General features: G+C 42.6%; 1 protein-coding gene across 1 annotated transcript in view; it reads left to right on the forward strand.

The window, feature by feature from the left end:
• Positions 1–20256, forward strand: part of MYLK4 (myosin light chain kinase family, member 4) — a 71354-nt gene that overhangs the window by 44633 nt on the left and 6465 nt on the right. The window contains exons 2-9 of the mRNA XM_012651369.1: positions 5204–5282; positions 8750–8855; positions 11475–11568; positions 11644–11753; positions 13518–13659; positions 16386–16456; positions 17272–17400; positions 18044–18196. Of these exons, the coding sequence (XP_012506823.1) occupies positions 5204–5282; positions 8750–8855; positions 11475–11568; positions 11644–11753; positions 13518–13659; positions 16386–16456; positions 17272–17400; positions 18044–18196 (884 nt within the window). The remainder of the gene's footprint in view (positions 1–5203; positions 5283–8749; positions 8856–11474; positions 11569–11643; positions 11754–13517; positions 13660–16385; positions 16457–17271; positions 17401–18043; positions 18197–20256) is intronic.

Genomic DNA, 20256 nt, shown 5'->3' on the forward strand with positions numbered 1-20256 from the left:
ATGCCTTTTGTACGATACCGCTCACTACATATTATAATCAAATAAAGTAAAATTATTCACGTATCTTCACTTGACAGATGGTCCCAATACACTTTCTGGAATTAGCACCTTTAATTTCAGGCCCTTCTTCGATCGGTGCCCTCGAAGAGCCCCATTTTCTTGGTTTCCGAATGGAGCACTGTCCACGTGATTGTGGACGCGTCCAACGGCTTGATCTTCCTGGCAGGGCTGTTTTGTCAGGCGATTGTTCGATTCTACTCAGTGTCAGCAGCAGCCCCGGAGCGTCCTCTTACTGCGTCCCGAGGTCAAGGCGGACACTTCCCCTTTCTGGGATCGGCCAGTCAGACCCCGTCCCGCCTCTCACCCGCCAGCCCCAGGTCACGAGGGTTGTGCTCTGCTAGCCCAGGACTGCAGCGTGTTTTCTCACTTAATGCACAGAGAGCTCGAGTGTGTGCTGAGGACGAAGAGAAATAGATTTGTCTTATAAACGATCTCTAAAATTATCTCCTATGCTCAGCAAGGAAACGTAGTTTTAGTATTTCTTCTGAAAATTCCTCCCTTTGAATTCTTTTAGGATTTATTTATTTTTCTCTCTCCCATTAGGAGCCTAATCAAAGTTTAACAAAGTCATTATAAATTGTCATAACTTTATTGTGATATTTCTGGGCCTTAGGTTAAAATGACCAATACGTGTTCATCTTGGCGTCTCCATGAGCAGTAATATGAAAAGTCATTACGCAGGGCACACAATCCAGTCGTGCCCCATATGTGATGTCACGAACACAATTTTCTGCAGCAACTGTAATCCCCAAATGCAGGGCTGTGGATGCCACTCAGTGTCAGCTACATAAGTGCAGGGCCGTGGGTGCGAGCGGCAGCGGCAGGGATGCGTCGAGGTGGTCCCCGTGGCAGCCGCCGCCTGGCCTCTCACTGACGCAGCCTCGTGACGGTGCGTTCTCCCAGGTACGGCATTGTTCCCAGGGACGCGTCTTCTTTCCTTCATCACACATTGCTTCGCCAAGCACTTTTAGAACCCTAACCCCTTGTTTGGTGCCAAGGGAACAGGGGAAGAGAAGGGTCTATATTCTAGTGGGCAGGCAGACACGTCGACCAACAGCACAGCGACACAGACGGTGATCATAGCATTGTTGAGGTCCAGAGGAGGCAGCTGCTCTCTTAGCCTTTCTGTTCTTTTAAGGTTAAATCCATGTTAGGACTGAATTTTTAAAAATTGATTTTTATTGAATGGGAACGAAAGAGGGGCTTTGTCCCGTTGAATTAATTTCCGTTTCAGTTATTCCACCGCTTTCAGGGACAGTAAGATTTCAGTGTAGCCCTGAGGCAGGCCTGCGGTATACGGGGCAGCGTGACTTGTGCCCAGGTAGCTGGGTGCACTCTTGTGGGCTGATGCTGCCTCCTGTTCAGGTCTGGATCCTGTGTCGATCAGTCTAATTGCCAACGAAGGGAAGAGTACAAAGTGCTTACTTTCGATTGGTTAAATAGTCAAAACTGGCATTTGAGCGATGAATCCTGCCCTTTGAGAAGCAGTACTTTGCAGAAGGAGAAAAAGAGTTTGCAAGAATTGCACTGATAGTTCTAACCATGTACTTGCTCTCGAACCTGCTATGCAGACTAAATCTTCTCCAAAACATACTTCAGAAAATCAGAATGTGAGAAATGGTATTATTTAGAAGAACAGTGTTCAAACCATTTTGATTTTGCACTGCTATCAGTAAGATTTTTAAGCATGCCCCAATATATTTACTTATAAATTATATACATTGATAACCAGTCTAATATATTTATTTTTATAAATAATATTTTATATATCATAGATACTTATACATTTTATATGTGTCCAATTGTATTAATATATATTTTAAAACATATATAAGATATAAAATTTAAGAGAATGTTTTCTTGGTTCAAGCTGCTATAGCAAATTATTGTAGACTGGATAGCTTAAACAACAAACATTTATTTCTCACAGTTCTGGAGGCTGAGAAATTCCAGATCATGGTGCTGGCAGATCAAGTGTGGGCCTACTTCCTAGTTTGCACATGGCCTTCTTCTCATTGTAAAGAGTGAGTAAGCTCTCACATCTTTCTTTCTTTTTTTTTTTTTTTAGAGGCAGGATCAACCAGGTATCATGTCTATTCCTATAAGGGCACGAATCCCATTCATGAGGACGCCACTCTCTGACCTAATCACCTTCAAAGGCCCCCACCTCCTAAGACCATCACCTTGAGAATTAGGATTTCAACATATGAATTTGGGGGGGGTGGGGACAGAAACATTTAGTCCGTAAGTAATGGAATAAATAGGAATGAGTTGTAATGGTTCCTTCCCACTGTCCAACAGACTACTGTGGACGCTCCTTGGGTGTATACAGCCCACTTAGGAGACCAGTCTGGGAACCAGACAGAGTGAAGAGAGCTGGCCTGTGCTTCTGGCCATCTGGGCCATGTTGCCTTTCTTCCCTATGTCATCCTAAATCCACTAACATAATAAATTATTACAAAAGGAATTGGTAAATAGTTGCAAAGTAATCCATATGCCAATATATAAATATTTCTTAAGTGAATGAATAAATTAGTGAACTTGAATGAAACGAGGTCCTTAGGTTCAGCTCGGCTATCACTGTGAATTCAGCAGAGGAATATAACCCCGATGTGACTTTCATCCCATTAACTGGAAATGATCAGAATTGTTTCAGCAACTTCAAGCTTGGCAGCACTGGTCCCATCCTCTTGAACCAGTAAAAAACATATTTTTTTGGACAACAAACAAGATACATCTACGGACTTGTGCTTCCTATTTTAGCATCTTCTACACATAACTTGGAAATACAAACTAAAAACATTTCATTCGTATTGAAGTTCTTGAGGTTGCTACCTGGGGAAGAAAAGGAGACATACAACTTCTGTTTATTGGAAACTCTTCAGTTCAAAGTTCCTCTAGATGTCAGTGTTACATAGGGAAATGAAAATATAATAGCCTTTGGCAAGGAATAAAGGCCTTCTTACCTTATTTAAATGGTAAAATATAGATGATATATAATTACAAAGAAAAAAACAGCCCGGTTTGGAAGCCGATTTCTTATATTCCTCAGGACCAGCAGCTTCTCCTGTGGTCCAGTCAGACTCTGTACCGGAGGACGCTGGCCCGGCTCGCGGACAGTTGCTGTCTGACGCTTGGACAGCTTCAGAGACAAACGTCGATCCATCGGCGCTCCACGGAGTCTTACAGCCAAATTCTCAATTTTATGTATTTTGATGGACTGAAATTTACTGATTCACACCAGTTTTCGTGATTAAGGCCATGTACGCTTTTACCCTTATGCTCAGGCCACGCTTAATAAATCCAGAAGCACAGTGCTTATCGCTGCAGCTAGAGTTCTCATCTCCACGGGAACAATTGAAAGACAGCTATAAATAGATTAAACACAATTTGCTAAACCGTCTTCTTTGACTAATTTCTTTTTTCTTCTTTTCCTCTCTTCCATGTTAATTCTTATCTTTTGACCAATAAATATTTATTTCTTCACTCTGCTAATTTGTTTTTGTTTTATGCCCTTCTTTCTTAATCTTCTTTCTTATCTCCTGTGATCCCAACTCTGTGGTAGATCTTGATAAATATTAATAATGTGACTTGGCTATAATACTTCTGTTTTCTTCCAGAGTGAGAGTACGGTGTAGTAGTTAGGGGCGCAGCTGAGTTAGGATCCCCACTCTGCCGTTTCCAGACTTTATAACCTTGGGAAATTACCCAACTTCATTTATAAGATGGGGTTAGTAGGATCTATCCTAAAGGGTTGTTACGAGGAGCGACTGAGTTAATAGTGTTAAGTGCTTAGAATAGAGCCTGGTACATAGTCTGTGCCCAGGATATGCTGCCCACTGACACTGTCACCACCACCACCGCCATCATCATTAGTGTCACTGTGTGCCGTCTCTGGCTAAGCACCAAGGAATCAAAGATGACCAGGTCTTTTTGCCCAGCAGAAGCCCACAGTCTAGTGTGAAATTGCCGGAAAGAAAAGTTCAGGTAAGTGCTGTAAGGGGTGCCAGGTAGGGGTATGTGCTGAGCTCCGTGCAAGCACAGAGGAAGCAGCACCAGCTTCGCCTGAGGAAGTTGAAGGCGTTTTCCCTGCAGAGGGATAAGTGTGCAAATGCCAGCCCTGCACTTTCACTTAAAGTAGAAACCGTGAGGCTCTAACGTCCAACCTTGATTTTCCACGGATTTACTAAACATGCCTCTGTGTTCTAAGGCCCCGTCTGAAAAATGGAAATACTCAGAACCCGTGGAATTGCCCTTCGAATTGTTCAAAAGCACATTTGCAATTTGTCTTGATATCTATGCTCTGCACTTGGTGTTTTATGTTTGCAAATCACCCTAAGGCAAACTGTGTTCTCTTTCAAAGGAGGGGGAAAAAGACTGACTACATATCCACACAATTTCATTAATTTATAATGCATAACTTTAGAATTTGTGATAATTTGGGTGGATCAGGCTAATGTTTACTTTTTATATGGTATACGTTAGCAAAGGATTTGCCAAACTAATTTTCAGAGAATCCAGGATTGTGAGAAGAATGTTTATCTACTCAGGAAAAGGGCCATCTGTTCTAAGCAATGTGAAAGCTCCATTTATAAAGCTTACTTTCATCTCCCACTTTCTGGTTTACGGAGCCCATTCGTATTTATCCTCTCATTTTTATTCGATTTATATGTGAACCATATCAAGACAACTTAAACAGAGGTCAAGGGTGACATACACACTATCAATACCCTTTAATCTATTCATGAAGGTGGGCTTTCTTCTACAAACAATGACAGAGTTTTGCAGAATTTCTTTGAAAATAGTGAGTTCATTTCAGACACTGTAGTCATTAATTCAGACTGTTCTGCCCTCTACGTTATTATTACTTTTTGTGTTTTTTCTATGTTTGAATCATAAAATATACTGGTTTCAACCTTGGATGATTTTGCTCCCAGGGGATGTTTAGTGATCTGGAGACATTTGCGTCCTGACAACTGGGAACTGCTGGCATCTGGTGGATAGAGGCCAGTGATGCTGCTAAACATCTTATAATGCTCACGACAGTCCCCACAACAAGGAATTGTCTAGTCCCAAGCGTTGGTAGTGCTGAGGGTGAAAAACCCGATGTAATATGTAACCTCAGTTACTTGTGTATCCACAGGCTAGCGAGACGGTGTGGTCCAACTCCGGCTTGACAGAAGGGATGCCCGTCAAAGGCAAAAGGACATCAGCCCTCACAGGTAACATCTTTAGAAGATAAGATAATTACACAGAAAGAGAGTTCTGTTAGAAAATCACGTTATTATTCTTATTCGAAAGAAGTTACACTTTCATAAAGCCCTGTGTAGGGAAAAGTGCTGTTTTTTGAATACCTATATGGGGTTGGCTCCTACCTTTTACAAACAAAAACATCTTTTGGAAGCCAATTGTCAGTCAATTGGTCATATTTCCTTCTACTTTGCTTTTAAAAGCTTACATCTGCTAATAAAAAGAAATGTGAATGCCATTGTATGGAGCCAGAATTACACCGATCACATGCATTCTCCATTAAAATATTTTGTGTCCTGTGGTGGCTTCTAGAGAGATCTGCCCAGAAGAATCAGCTCTCCTCTGAGAAAGAAAATGTTAATAAACTCAACAAGAAAAATGCTGAGAAGACCAGCGCCTCTCTAGTTCGGAGAAGTTTTGCCATTTATCATATGGAAAGTCAAGATGAGGTAGAAGATTTTGCTCCAATGAATTGCATAGAGCCGAGAGAGGATATAGTTGGAAAAGGCATTTCATGCACAGAGAACCTGAACAGACAAGAAGACGATAGTGCTGGAGACGATAAACAAGCCACTGTGGGTAAAAACGAACGTCTAGTGTTCAAAGAAGAGAAAAATGGGCTTCATTCTAAGGAAGATATTAGAGGAAGAGAAGCTGAGAAAAAAGGAGGACTGGCAGCTGCAAATGAGATAGTGCTGGACCGATGTCCACATAAAAAGCAACACGTTGATAAAACTAATGGTGACCAATTCCGTGAAAGGTAGGGTTACAGCATTACACACCCACAATTGATGTTCGTAGATCTGTGTGCCGTTACAATTGAAGGCCATATTAAAAGGATAAATGAAGAGAGTTTTTAAACCAATGACTTAGAACCAAGTCTCTCAGCTTATGTGGATTTTTCATGGTCACATTTGCTTACCATTATTTTTTTTTTTTGCCTATGATATTTTCAGGCATTTTATTGTTTTCTAAGTTTTCTACCAACTGATAGACAAAGATGGTGATTAATAGTCCTCACAGAAATCAGTATTTTTTTAAAGATTAAGTAAAAAGTTTTTATTTTTAGTGATATTGAACACATGCTTCCTAAGGTCAAGAATTAAATAATGATTAGATTAATCTGTAAGTTAAAAACCTAAACCTGAAAAAGGTTACCTGCTCCATTACACATGACAAATTGGCTATTTTCTCCCAGATATTGTGAGGATTAAGAAGTATATTATTGAATGACTTTCTTCCTCAGCTGCGAAGTTTCACATACAAATTCAGGTACTTTTGTAGCCCATTAAAATTAATGACTCTAGGTTATGACGAACCATGGTACCTGTTTGGAACAAAGAGCATCAAAACACCTGTGTGGTCTGTTTTAGGGATTAAGACGTCATTCTTATTTCATTTTTTAATAATATGTTTGAAACCTAATCTTGGAGAAATTTAATTTCCCAAGAATTAAACATAAACACTAATGATTACTAAGAAACTCCATCACTGCAAAAATGTGCTTAGTAAAGTTGGGAGCTGCAGAAAAGCTGAAATGAGGTCAATTCTTCCACCAATAAAGGTTTGCTCTCACTGCTGCTAATATTCAGAGAGGTTATTGCTGCTTTTATCATGCTGTCATAATTTCTTCTATAAGGAAAGGAGGTGAGACAAATGGAGACCAAATTAGTTGGGTATTTTTAAAATGACTGCTTTTATAAAGGGCCGGTCACGATGAGATCGTTGTGGCGACTCTCTGGGATCCCGGTTATCTACACCCGGAGATTTGCTGGGAAGCATACTGCTCCATTTTATCCCCAGACACTGCAATGGTCAACTCTATCTTGGAGCTTACATCCTCTTCACCAAAACGCCATTTTAAGAAAGCCTTAGTTCTAAGAATTTTGACCATCCGAAAGTTTTCTCCTTGCAACTTTGAGCGCTGCAAGCGGATTTTATTTTCCAGGTGTGTCAGCGGCACCAAGGCCATTTCCACAGCACAGTTCCCGGGGAATTCAGCAGCGGCAGCCGTCGTCCAGAACGCTGGGCAAACAGCGCACTCTGGCAGCAGCAAGCGCAGAGTGACAGAGGAGCGCTCCGTCAGTGAGGACAACAAAAAGAGCAGAGTAGACGTAGTGGGCACAGGTGAAGGACACACGTGCAGAAAGACACAGGAAGCCAGACACACCCAGAGGAGCTCACAGGGCAAAACCCGGGAGTCCACCGGGACGAAGACCTCCCGAGAGCAAGATCTCGTGACCCCACTGGGTAGGAAATGGCTTTGTTTTGGCCTGCTAAGGCTTTTTAACCTTTCCAGCAAGCATTTCCAACCAGATTTCACTTAATCTAACGGCCTGCAGGAAACAGAATGTCATATTGATGCCATTTGTGTGTTTAACTCAACCCCTCTTTTTTAAAAATCTGAAGCAATGAATGCTACCAAGAGAATTCTCACATGACTTCATTTTTTCAGCATATTTATGGCGTGAGAGGTGAATGTCCATATCAAACCATATTCCAGGAGATTTATATTATCTGAATTTTTAAAAATATTAACACTTGGCAGAGTGCCTGGTATAAGATAAGTGCTCAAGAAACATATGTTAAATAAATGTAAATATTTGAAAGCAAAGCTATTATCTACTCACCTCCCTTTGTATCCCTATGGTATGCATGCAGCAGCTGCTTAATAAATGAATCAATGGAGAATGAACAGGTTCATGGCAAGCAAATTTTAACAGCAGTAGTCATGGAAAAGTAAAAGAATACTGGGAAAAACATTACTAAGTATTTATGCATGTCAGAACCGATGCTGATGTAGACTAGCGTTTAAACACTTAAGATGGAAGGTGGAAAGTGGGAGAAATTTGATAGCTATGGAATACACACTTACCTAGTTTTAGTGGGTGTTTTATTTCCAGCCAGCCAGGAAAAATTCATCTTTGTGCCTTAAATTTGTCTTAAATAAACTCTAAAACATTTCGGAAAGCAATATATAACATCAAACACTTCAATGACATGAAGAAATGTTTCATTTTTCTCTCTCCACTTTAATTAAAGTAACGGACTGTATCAGTGGCTCTTTAAAAAAATGGATCAAACAGTTTCTCATATTTGAATTAAAATGGTCTTAGGCTTGGAAGTATTACCTGTTTGGACTGTATTGGGGTTGGAGATTTTCAGCTAGTTTCACATTTCTAAAAGTGGCGGGAAGAAGGTACGAACGATTGTTGAGTGGTCCCCACTGTCACTCTCTAAGATGTCAGACATCACCTTCGTGAGTCACGGCTCATAATCTGAAGTGAAAATTTATATTCCTGGATCATTAGGAATAAAACAGATGGCTCACTGTATTTTGTTATTAAATGAGCACGTTTTTGCTGTGGGGCACAAGCTTGCTGCTGTAAAGAGGTGGGACTGCTTGACAGATGGCCCTTCTTTTCCTCTCGCCTTCTAGATGACGTCCCAGCTCCTCCTGCCCCATTCGGCCATCGTATTGTGACAGCCAAGCTAGCAGCAGTCAACAACTTCTACACTGTGAGCCAAACAGAAATTTTAGGAGGGTAAGTAACACTCCATTTTAACAGTCTTTCAATAAAAGAAGAGAGTTTCCAAAGAGACAGAGCCTGGGGACTTCATAAATGTTTGCTGGTCTCAGCCTGAGAACTGGAAATATTATAAACAAACATTTTAAGAGATTTTAACCATTACTGAAAATGGTCACCGATGCCAGAAAGGTTGATGTGGTGACTACACTCAGCGTTTATTATCCGCTTTACTTGCCATGTTGTAATGTCTGAGAGTGAGAAAAACCCAGTGTGAGCCACCGGAAGGGCTAGCCCTGTCCAAAGCCACGGCGTGGGCACAGGGACACAGAATGTGGAACCGGGTCCATAATGTAGTTCTTGTGGCATGTGCTAAATCTTTTCATCATTCTTGCATCATTGTGCCCCATTTATATTGTTACTGTATTAACAAATATTATCAATTTCAGCTGATGACTCTGCTCACCAAAGAACTTATTCGAGGGACATCTAAATACACACTCTGTCCCTAAAGAAGGAAGATTAAAGTCCATCAGGGACCATCTTCATGCTGGGGGGATTGACATTTTTTCCTCTTCTGCTTCATTCGCAATCCTCCTATGATACCTTGTAACTCAAAGCCTAAATTATAACGTTTACTATGGTCACCGTGTCTACATAAAATAGGGAGTGGAAAGCAGGACATTCACCTACATGTGTACAAAATTTACCTCCCAACACATGGAAAATATACACAGCTACTACAGAACAGGTTTCTGCAACTGGTCATTGGGATGTAGTTGATATTTGTAAAATCCCTTCTTCTTCCCATTCCATACTGCGCTCCCTCTGTCCCATGGAGCCACCTGATCGTTTCCTTCCTCAGCTGGCTGATCACAGAGAACGCCCCGTGTGACAGTGGGGACAGTCTGAGGGAGAAATGCGAATTCCACAACAGGAACTGGTGCCATGCAAGTCTGGGGTATTTGGGTCTGCAGGGACTTCAGTGGCAAGCCAGCAACTATTTCTCTAACAGAAAATAGTTATTTGCAGAAGAAGCTTTGAACTAATTCCCAGGGTTTGTGTTGTTTTTCTGGTCAAGGTTTGTCAGTGGCGCCTTTGAAACTTCCTTTCTGTCTCTTTGGACACCACCGCATCTTTTTGGCTGTCCTGCAGTCCGGACCAGCTGCTGGTCATCTCTGGTTCTAGGGTCCACCAAAATCTGGCAGCCACAATTCACTCGGCAAATGAGTTAGAGAAACAAAATCTAACGTGCGTTGTTGCCTTCAAAATGCAAAGACATCATCAGGTGCTGTGCCTTCTTTTTAGTGGGAGGAGGTTCAAGACGCAGCAACTTAACCTTTTGCTTTTGGCAGCAATGTTGCATTGCAACATGCCAAAGATCACTGGATCCCCAAAACCTGCCTGCAGCGGCAGGCCCCTGAGTTTTCCAGGGGGTTCCTCCCCTGCCCCGAGGCCTCTCAGCTAGTTATCATCCCTGATGGCCGTGTTCAGATAGCATGAGGTTATCAGCGCACTGGGCCGACATGAATCTTGGGAAGCGGCCTCAGCATTCAAAGCCCTTCAGAAGAAATCACCAGAGAGAGCTGGAAAGTCAGACAGCAATGGGGCACCATGCTGGGCCAGAAGGCTCTGCAGGCCACTGCTAAGGAAAGGGAAAAGCATATTCTTAACCAACAGCCACACAGGAGGTGCCTAGGGCTGTGCTCATGTGCTCCAGTGGAGACTACATCTGGAACAGTGGCTGGAATTGAAGTCACCACCTGGCTGTGTTTATGGTAATCCAATGTCATTCTCCAAGATCGTCTGCTTCTGGGCCGGGTGTGTAGCTGAGTTGAATGGGAGGTGGTGGCTGCCACTGGCCCTGTGTCTGTCCAGTGTTGCTATGACCCTCGTCTCTGAAGTCCTCTAGAATTGCCACAGGTCTTGCCTTAGGTTCACTGTGTAGTCAGGGGGGGCCCCCTTCACTCCCTGCTGTGCGGGCCACCATCGCACAGAGCAGGGACACGTGTTCTAGCTTATTTCACTAAATAAGGAACCAAAGTAAGCAAATCACATTTAAAAACTGTGAGTGTGCATTTCTGTAGGTAATTACATGGGTAAGAATATGCAAACAAAACTGTCAAAAATCTCATAAGCAATATGTATTTTTGATTATATGTATTATATGCAATATTGTTATTACATCTTATTTATTTATATGCAGTTTCCAAAAATAATTTGATATTCCTGACCACAAGCTGTATTGTTCAGATACTGACAAGGCCCAGTTTATTACACTCATATGTACTCAGAGAGATTCTGTGTTGTCTGTAAAGGTGGTTCTCAAATTTTAGGGCGTGTATGAATCACCCAAAGAATGTGCTGAAAATGCAGATTCTGGGGCCTTACCCTGGATTCCTGCCTCAGTAGGTCTGGGGAAGGGCCCAGAAACCTGCATTCTCAACACCCCTCTAGGTGATCTTGACAAATACCGTCTAGGAGTTCCTTGGATACAGTAGATGAGCTCATAGGTTTGCTCAGTCACACTCAGAGAAAGAAGTGCCCGGAGCCACCGTGCGCTGCCCACGTGGCAGGGACTGATGCTGGGCTGGGCGCCGAGTGTCTCATGCTGCACTGCTTCCTCTTCTTTGGCAGGGGGCGCTTTGGCCAGGTTCACAAGTGTGAAGAGACAGCCACAGGTCTGAAGCTGGCAGCCAAAATCATTAAGACCAGAGACTCCAAGGACAAGGTAAAGGCCCTGGGGGGCAGCTCTCCCCCTCCCCTCCCGTCTTGGCCGCACTAAGGCGCCCTGTCCCCTTCTCAGGAGGAAGTGAGGAACGAGATCAGCGTCATGAACCAGCTGGACCACGCCAACCTCATTCAGCTCTACGACGCCTTCGAGTCCAAGAATGATATCGTCCTGGTCATGGAGTAGTACGTGTCCCCTCCTGCCCTCCTCCACACGCCTCCCCCACGTCACTCCTGACAACCCGACTGCAGCCCTGTCCCTCAATAGCAGGGGCCAGGACCGAGCTCGGCGCACCAGTGATTCCAACTCATGTGAATCACACAGTGACATCAATTTCAGAAAGGAAACTACTTGTGATTCCACATCTCATGTGTGATATTACTGATGAGAAGTAGTGGGACCAAGCAGACCTAGCTTTGTAGCTAAGCTATACTGTCAAAACTCATGCTTAAATATTTTCCTGGGCCTCCTGGAGGAACGTGGCTTTTGAGCTATATCTCAATTTTGACATATTCGCTAATGCAAAGTTCATGCCAGACTATTAGCGATTAGGGCTAAGAAGCTTCCACTCAAAATCACCTTTATAAAAACTCAGTGACTGGTTAATTAGAAAATGAGTACAGTGATCCCTCAGTATCCGCAGGGGATTGGTTCCAGGACCCCTGGGGATACCAAAGTCCAAGGATGCCCAAGTCCCTGATATAAATGGGTGCAGTATCTGGATAACCTGTGCGCATTCTCCTGTACACTTTAAATTGTCTCTAGATTACTTGCAATACCTAATGCAATATAAATGCTATGTAAACAGTGGTGTTGCTTTTAAAATTTTTATTTTTTATTGTCATATTCTTAATTTTTATTGTTGAATATTGTTGATCCATGATTGGTTGACTCCATGAATGTGGCACCCACGGACATGGAGGGCTGACTGCAGTTCTAACTAAAACTGAATCGCTATTGTGATTCGGTCCATTTTTTTCCATTTTGGGTTTTGTTTCTCATTGTGCAAGAGGCATTTTGGGTAATAAAGTATACCCCTTATCCGTGGTTTCACTTTCCATGGTCTCAGTTAAAGCACTAAGTGGAAAATTCCAGAAATAAACAATTTATAAGTTTTAAATTGCTAGCTGTTCTGAGTAGTGTAACAAAATCTCGCACTATCTCGCTCCATCTCACCCTGAGCATGAATCATCCCTTTGTCCAGAGCCTCCGCTGTATGCAGCACCCCACACTGGTCACTTAGTAGCTATCTAGGTTATCAGATTGACTATAACTGTATCTCAGTGCTTACGTTCAAATAATCCTTATTTTACTTAATAATGGCCCCAAAGCACAAGAGTAGTGATGCTGGCATGTTATTATAATTGTTCTAATTTATTATGTTATTTTTGTTAATCTCTTACTGCACCTAATTTATAAATTAAACTTTATCATAGTTAGGTATGTATAGGAAAAACATAGCATATATAGGGTTTGGTACTACCTGCAGTTTCAGGCACTTGGGGTCTTGGAACAGATACCGCAAGGATACAGGGGACTCCCATATCTAGCATTGGCCACACAGAACCACTTCATCACTGAAACTAATTTGGAGACTTAAAGAGCTGGAACCCTGGCTAACCGTCAGTCGGGGTTTGGAATACCTGCCGTATGTTCTTGGGTCCTCTGTATCTTCAATGTGTTTAGAGAACAGTATATGTGGACACACCCTAGAGCTAAAGCCACTGAACAAAAGGAACTTTGAGACTTTCCTTTTATGAGATTGAAGGTACACACAACGTGGGCTTTTGACGTAAGACTCAGCTAAGTGAGATAGAAAAGAAGGCAGAGGAGTGACTGTGCACACACCTTTTAGGGAAGGTACAGGAACTTGCACACCACGTTGCCACAGCAAGGCATGTGGTGGTTCAGCAATCAGGGCAAGGGTCTCACTCCTCTTCCCTCCGCAGTGTGGATGGTGGGGAGCTGTTCGACCGCATCATCGATGAGAACTGCAACTTGACCGAGCTTGACACCATCCTGTTCATGAAGCAGATATGTGAGGGCATACGGCACATGCACCAGATGAACATTCTCCACCTGGACCTGAAGGTAGAGCGCGTTTCGCGTTGTATGAAACGCAAGCCTTTCCCGACCCCCAGTCAGTGGGCCCTGTCAGATATTCCCAGCTTGGGAAATTTGTACTGTCACTGGTTACATTTTCAGGAATTAATATAACTTTGAATTCTTACCCTTGTCTCACTCTCAACTTGTCTTCCCCTAATATTTTCATGCCCCATCTTTAGGGGACACTGTTCAGATTCTTGTAACTTGACCATGTTCAAGAAATCTGCATGGCGGGTTTCCCTAAACGCTTAGAATTAAAACCACCACCACCACCAGCGCAATGGTCTGTGGCAATCCCTCTCATTATCAGGATCAGTAGGTGGGAGGATTTTAGCTAACTCAGAATTCCCTAGTGGTAGCCACCCTTTCTCCAAGGGTGGAGATCCACCCTTGGATCTCCAAGAATCCCCAGCACTCCCACACTTTCCTCAGGTCTTTGGAAGCTCTGGACTTTGGGCTTATTTTTTCCACGGGCTTGCTAGACCACAGAGTAGAAACCAATGGAGAGTGGACTAGAAGGGCGGGCTGAATGCTGCTGAGCAGAGAGGGCGGGGCGGGGCCGCGCGGCACATGGTAGAAAGCGCACTGAGAAGCCCAGCTGCCTCCCCGTCTCCTGTTCATTGCCTCCTCCTTCTTTACCCCTCACTCACGAAGTCCCTAGAATTGGACAGTACATAGTCCCAGTTATAACCAGTAAAAGACCCGTTCTCAGGAACCCTGACCAAGTCTCATATTGGGACAAGCATCATAAAGCACATCTTCTTGTGTGGCTCGGTTCTTTGCTCATTTCCCTGTTCGCACAGCTTGACAGTGAGGTAAAATATATATTCTCTGTAACATCCCATCTATTGCAAGTCTCCAGGGGTTGCACAGTGAAATAAATTTAGCCTCCTTAAATAGGTTTCCATGCGCCTCCCTTCCTATAACTTGGCTTCTCTCACTGTCTTGATTTATGTGCCTTGTTTTTCCCATTTGCTTTTGAGCGGGAGGAGCACAGGAGGAAGTGGTATATAAAATAACAGAGTCAGAGGTTAGAAATCATTAGCAAGGCCCTTGGCTATGAACTGAGTTCGATAATGCACGTTTTCATGGAGCATTTTCATTGCGTGCAGATATCCCTGAAGGGATTCGATTGGCAACGGGAGCTAGGAGAGGACCTGTCGTAGGTCAAATGACTCCATATGTGGCTTCGTGACGTTGACTGAGGACTCGCAATAGGCAGTTTTAGTTATGGCTTGTAAGTGAAGATAATAATAAAGGTGACAGCTGGATGGGCCGTTAAGGATTAGCTTTTCAGAAAGCTCCTTGTAAGGAAAAGGCCAAAAATATTAACAGTGCTTGTCACTCTGTGGGAGAGATTATAGGTGATTTAAAAATGTTCTCCTTTATATTTTTCAGTTTTGAAAATCTTATTCAATTAACATTGTTTAATTTCATAATTATAAAAAAATTATTGTCTTTTTCAAGTGCCCTCAAAGCTGTTTCTTTACATTCTGCAAACCAGTTTTTTGATGCCATAGTATTCCTCCACAATTGGACAGCTTTACACATGATCGATCAGTTATTTGAGCATGAAACCAAATGTTCCTACATAGAACTGCCTTCTCTACAAATGGCTTTTACTCACAGACATCCACTTTAGAGATACTTTAGAAAAGGGCTTCCGAAGATATTCTGCCCATCCTAAATGGACAATTGAATATTGATGAGGAGACACTATGTGATTTCATAAAATGTTTCTGAGTTTCTGATTGCATTGGAACCTCTCTTCCACCCAGACAGGTCGGGGGGAGGTGTGTGATCCCATCTTAAGGCTGGGGGGCTAATGGCCCCAGCTTTTAAGGAAAAGTTGGGACTGGAATTTGAAAGTTCTTGACTCTTCTTTGAAAACTTTACTTCTCTTTTATGAATGATCTTGACTTTAAATCAAATCCCTTAATTTCCCCAGACCTCACTTTTTCTACCCCAATAAACGCAGGCGCACTCCTAAGATGTTCCGTGAACACCAGGCGGCAGCACTACTTCCTGCTTTCTCCCCTGCACCAGGAGGCTGTCAGATTGGCAAAGTCCCGCCAGAGTCTAACTCCAGGGGAAAACTTAGTCAAGGGCTTTAGGCATTGAGGCAGATGTCAGCGCGACCCTGGAATTACCGACACTGAAGGATGACCAGGAGAGAAAAGCCTTCCTTTTATGCACGACTTTCCCATGGAGAAAGCACGAAGAGAAACGCTGGCGGTCGGAACGTTCGCGTTATGGTGCATGCTCGGTGTGGCTGTTGAAATGAATCGGCCATTTCTCTTGGACGTCATAAATCTTTGGGAAAATATTTCTCCAAGAAGGGGACATTCATGTTAATAATTTTAGGGGGGCAGAAGGCAGGTCTGAGCTGGCCTCCACCCGTCCGTTTGGAAAGTTCTGAATCAGCCTCCTTTTCTTTCTTCCCTCAAGGAGGCCTCTGCCTGAACTCGTGCTGCATGGTAAACTGCGAAACCAGGGCGAGGACAGGCGGGGTAACGCAGGGTTGGCAAGAGACCCACAACCTCACCCACCGCATAATGAAAGCAGGAAATACACACACAGACGAGCCAGCCCCTAAGTGAAAGGCCTGATATGTTTGTCCTGAGCATCGTTGTATTTTTAGTTGTGGTTCGAGGACAATTTGAGTGAATGATGGTTGTTTTCATTGCTAATGTGTCTCTTTCTCCTGGCAGCCTGAGAATATCCTGTGTGTGAATCGGGATGCTAAGCAAATAAAAATTATTGATTTTGGATTGGCCAGAAGGTATGTCTGTTTGAACACAGGGGAATGGAGTTAAGGGACATGATGGGTGCTCTTTCTTTGCAGAGATAAATCTGATATGCCCCTTGGTTTCATGCCGTAATTTAGAATTAATTTAGCAAAAATTACATTCAGCCTTACCTTGCTAAGTTTGAGATTTGAATGTTTAGAAGTTTCTAGGATACACGCAAAAAAAAATATGAAATATTAAAATCTAATGCAGTAAAGTTTATTACATTAGAAGCCATTAATTTAAGCTTTTGTAAGAGTTTGTCTTAGTCTTTTGTATTTGTTCCATCTGTACAGAGAAGAGTTACTTTTAAAAAATATTAATAGCGTAAGTAAGAGTGCAAAGGGTTCTGGCACAAAAAAGCTGGTTCAAGGAACAAAGAGTTTATGGGGACACATTAACAATCAAGCACATTAACGATGCATATAAAATGGATGTTGTAAATTATCTTGGCATCCTGTTTACTGGTTTAATACAGGCTTATTCAAGCCATCCCACGTCATGGACTATATCAGTTTTCCTTTTGTCATCTTCTATAATTCAGATGTTCTAATTATTTGGCTTGGCTTTTCCCACAACTGTTTCAGATTATTAAGGTTTTCTAGTACAAATTTCAACTTATAAAATTCCAGGGACCTCTTTACAAATTTTTGACACTATTGCTTAAGTTCGTGATTTCCTTTAAAGTCTATCTATTTGCAGTTCTTTGTATAGCTGAAGTTACTTCGTATCGCTAACCGCAGCTTTTCAGTTTTCACTACGTGTGATTGACACTCTCCGTCCTTCCACGTTGTCTCTTAAATTCCAGTTACAAACCCAGAGAGAAGCTGAAGGTGAACTTTGGAACCCCGGAATTTCTCGCCCCTGAAGTTGTGAACTACGATTTCGTTTCCTTTCCCACTGACATGTGGAGCGTGGGGGTGATCGCCTACATGCTGTGAGCGCTCTCCCGCCCCTATCACACTCGATCTCAATCTCCATCGTCTTCCATGAGGTTTTGCTGTTTTGAATAAAACCCCCAATTTAGGTCTTTTAAAAATAAATAACACCGTACCATACTCAGTTGCTTTCGAGGTTCGCCTTGTGGGCTAAAGGAGGGAATTCTTTCCCTACACATCATCTGAAAAAGTAAAGTATGTCCTCTTCACTAATCACTTTAACTGCTAAATATCACTTAATGCCCCAAAAGTATTATAAGTAAAAAACAAAAACAAAAATCTCATGCCCTGATCTCCTAAATGACTCATGCAGGCCTCACTCCTCAGAGGTGACCTGCCTGGCATTTGCCATCTGAGTATGTGACAGCACTTTGTCATCTGTAAAGCGAGTTTAAAAGGAAGTTTTGCTATTCTTTGAGATTCATATTTGAGTGTGACTGCTGCCTCCATTGCTGTAGCTGTTTAATTAGGACTGGGGTGGGGAGTGCATTTGCTTGATTCAAAATATATTATAAAATTATGCTTCATTATTAGGTTATTTTCCTCCTCTCGCTTTTAAATGGCAGAAGCAAAAAAGCAACCTATCTGTAAAGGGTTTGAGGCTGTTTTAAACATACTCACTCTGGATCCTGTGTCCTATAGACTTAGCGGCCTGTCCCCTTTCCTGGGTGATAACGACGCGGAGACGCTGAACAATATCCTGGCCTGCAGGTGGGACTTAGAGGATGAAGAATTTCAGGACATCTCGGAGGAGGCGAGGGAGTTCATCTCCAAGCTCCTGATTAAGGAGAAGAGGTAACCCAAGTTCATCCCATGCTCTGGGAGAAGTAGGGCCATCAGAAAGCAGCAAATACCACTAGGGTTCCTAAAATTCATCCCCTCAGTGACATCCATGATGCTTGTGCAAAGCTGTGAGTAGATTGAGGTTGATCCTCCCAACCTAGTCTACTGAGATCTAGGACTGCTTTGTCATGAGGCTCGAATGGGGTACACACACCTCTATCCCTCTGCCTCTCAAGATGAGGCTCTGGCAACCACAGACTCCTGCTGGGCCTCAGTTGACTCATCCTTAAAATGAAGGGTTTGGGAGAATTTATTTCTAGGATCCATTTCTCCTCTACAAAGCGTGTGTGTGGCTCTACGTAACTAAATGCTTACCTGCCATTTCATTTGAGAACCCACTGTGGGCCAGACTGTGCCAAGTGCTTTATAGACATTATCTCTTTTAACCCCCACTCCCACCCTCAACTCAAAGAGGTAGGAATGATTATTATTACTGTTTTAGGAGGAGATCCTAGTAGTTTGCCCATGATCACATGGCGAGTAATGGCAGAACTGAGACTCAAACACGAGTCCACCTTCCTGCAGGGCCACACGCTTAGCTGTTATATACTACCTGGCCTTCTATCTTCTCTCATGTGGAAACCACATTAATTCAAAATTCAGTGGATGAAAAAGAGTGGTATTGAAATATAGGGGCTTGTGTTTTAGAATCATAGAGGGGGAAGGGCATTGTGATGAACCCATCAAACATTACAGTGTTTCAGATGGCCTTATACCCAAACCATATGATGATATTAATAGACAGTACTTAAGATTTTCAAGGCCAATAATACTTGCTTTATTGTTTCATTATCTTTATGGCTTGTTAATCATTAATAAACGTGAGCAGGAATCAATAGAAAGGAGAGTGTTATGGGAGCAGGGCAAGGACATGGGAGTAGGTCAGGCACAGTACCTAACAGGAGAGTCTTTCAGTCAAGCGTTTAGTCTATCAGCTACCATAGTCCAGGGAAGGTGTTGGGCACTGAGCATAGATGCATAAAATCCAGTTCTTGCATTTAGTAACTCACCATCTAATAGACAGGATAGGTATTTTTAAAAGGATGTAATACAATGTGGTTAAGACAAAAACAAGGCCAGAACTGAGTTCCTAAAGGAAGAGGAGGACCTAGCCAGGCTGGGAGTATCAGTCTGAGAGGAGGAGGAGTAACTCACAGACAGTGCTTTCTTTGTCCTTAATGGAAGGGCACAATAACAGCCAAGGGTATTATTATTTGCACATTGCTGTACCCAGGCAGTGTACAGATGGAAATGACCCTATCAGATCTTTGGACGATGAGAAATCCACGTGTACTGAGAACCCATTTTACATACATACTTTTATGTGTTATCTTATTTAGCCTCTGTGTAATCTTGTGGTGTATGGATACTCTCACCATTGTTTCACAGATGAAGAACTGAACACTCACTTGGCCAGCTCAGAGCAGGGCAGAGGCAGGCACTGGACTTGTGCCTGTGCCCTGCCCACCACATCAGTCTGAGGGCTTCATTAATACCCCAGGAGTCATTAAAATCCAAGGAGCATCACGTGCTCACCTGGGTGGAATGGCAACTGGCTTAGTATTCAATTTATCCTTAGTCTTCTCTTGGATGAAACTAAGACCAAAAGCCAAATGCCACTATCATAGAATTAAATAGTTGGATTTTAAAAGTTTGAAATTAGAGTACAGGAATCATCATTTTTTGGCCCTGTCAGTTATTGGAATGCTCTAGGGGTCCAATACTGAACATTCATGATGTTAAGCAGGACCACACTTCCAGGTGAGGTTGGTGGAGGCCAAGAGTTTTTTTTAGTTACCTCTGCTTATTTTGGGTCTTATAACGGCGATGTTGTTATCAAGTTCATTGACAATAATAAAGCCTTATCTCATCTTCAAGTCTTATACTTAAATATTTGGTATCTGATGAAGAGTTTGTATTGAAGCAATCCTACAAACTGAAGCTTCATGACTGCTTGAAACTATGTCTTTGATATTTTTCAGAAGCAGACTTCAGATTGTTGCATTCACTTA

The sequence above is a fragment of the Propithecus coquereli genome, unplaced genomic scaffold, assembly GCF_000956105.1.
Source record: "Propithecus coquereli isolate 6110/MARCELLA unplaced genomic scaffold, Pcoq_1.0 Scaffold354, whole genome shotgun sequence".
Taxonomy (NCBI): domain Eukaryota; kingdom Metazoa; phylum Chordata; class Mammalia; order Primates; family Indriidae; genus Propithecus; species Propithecus coquereli.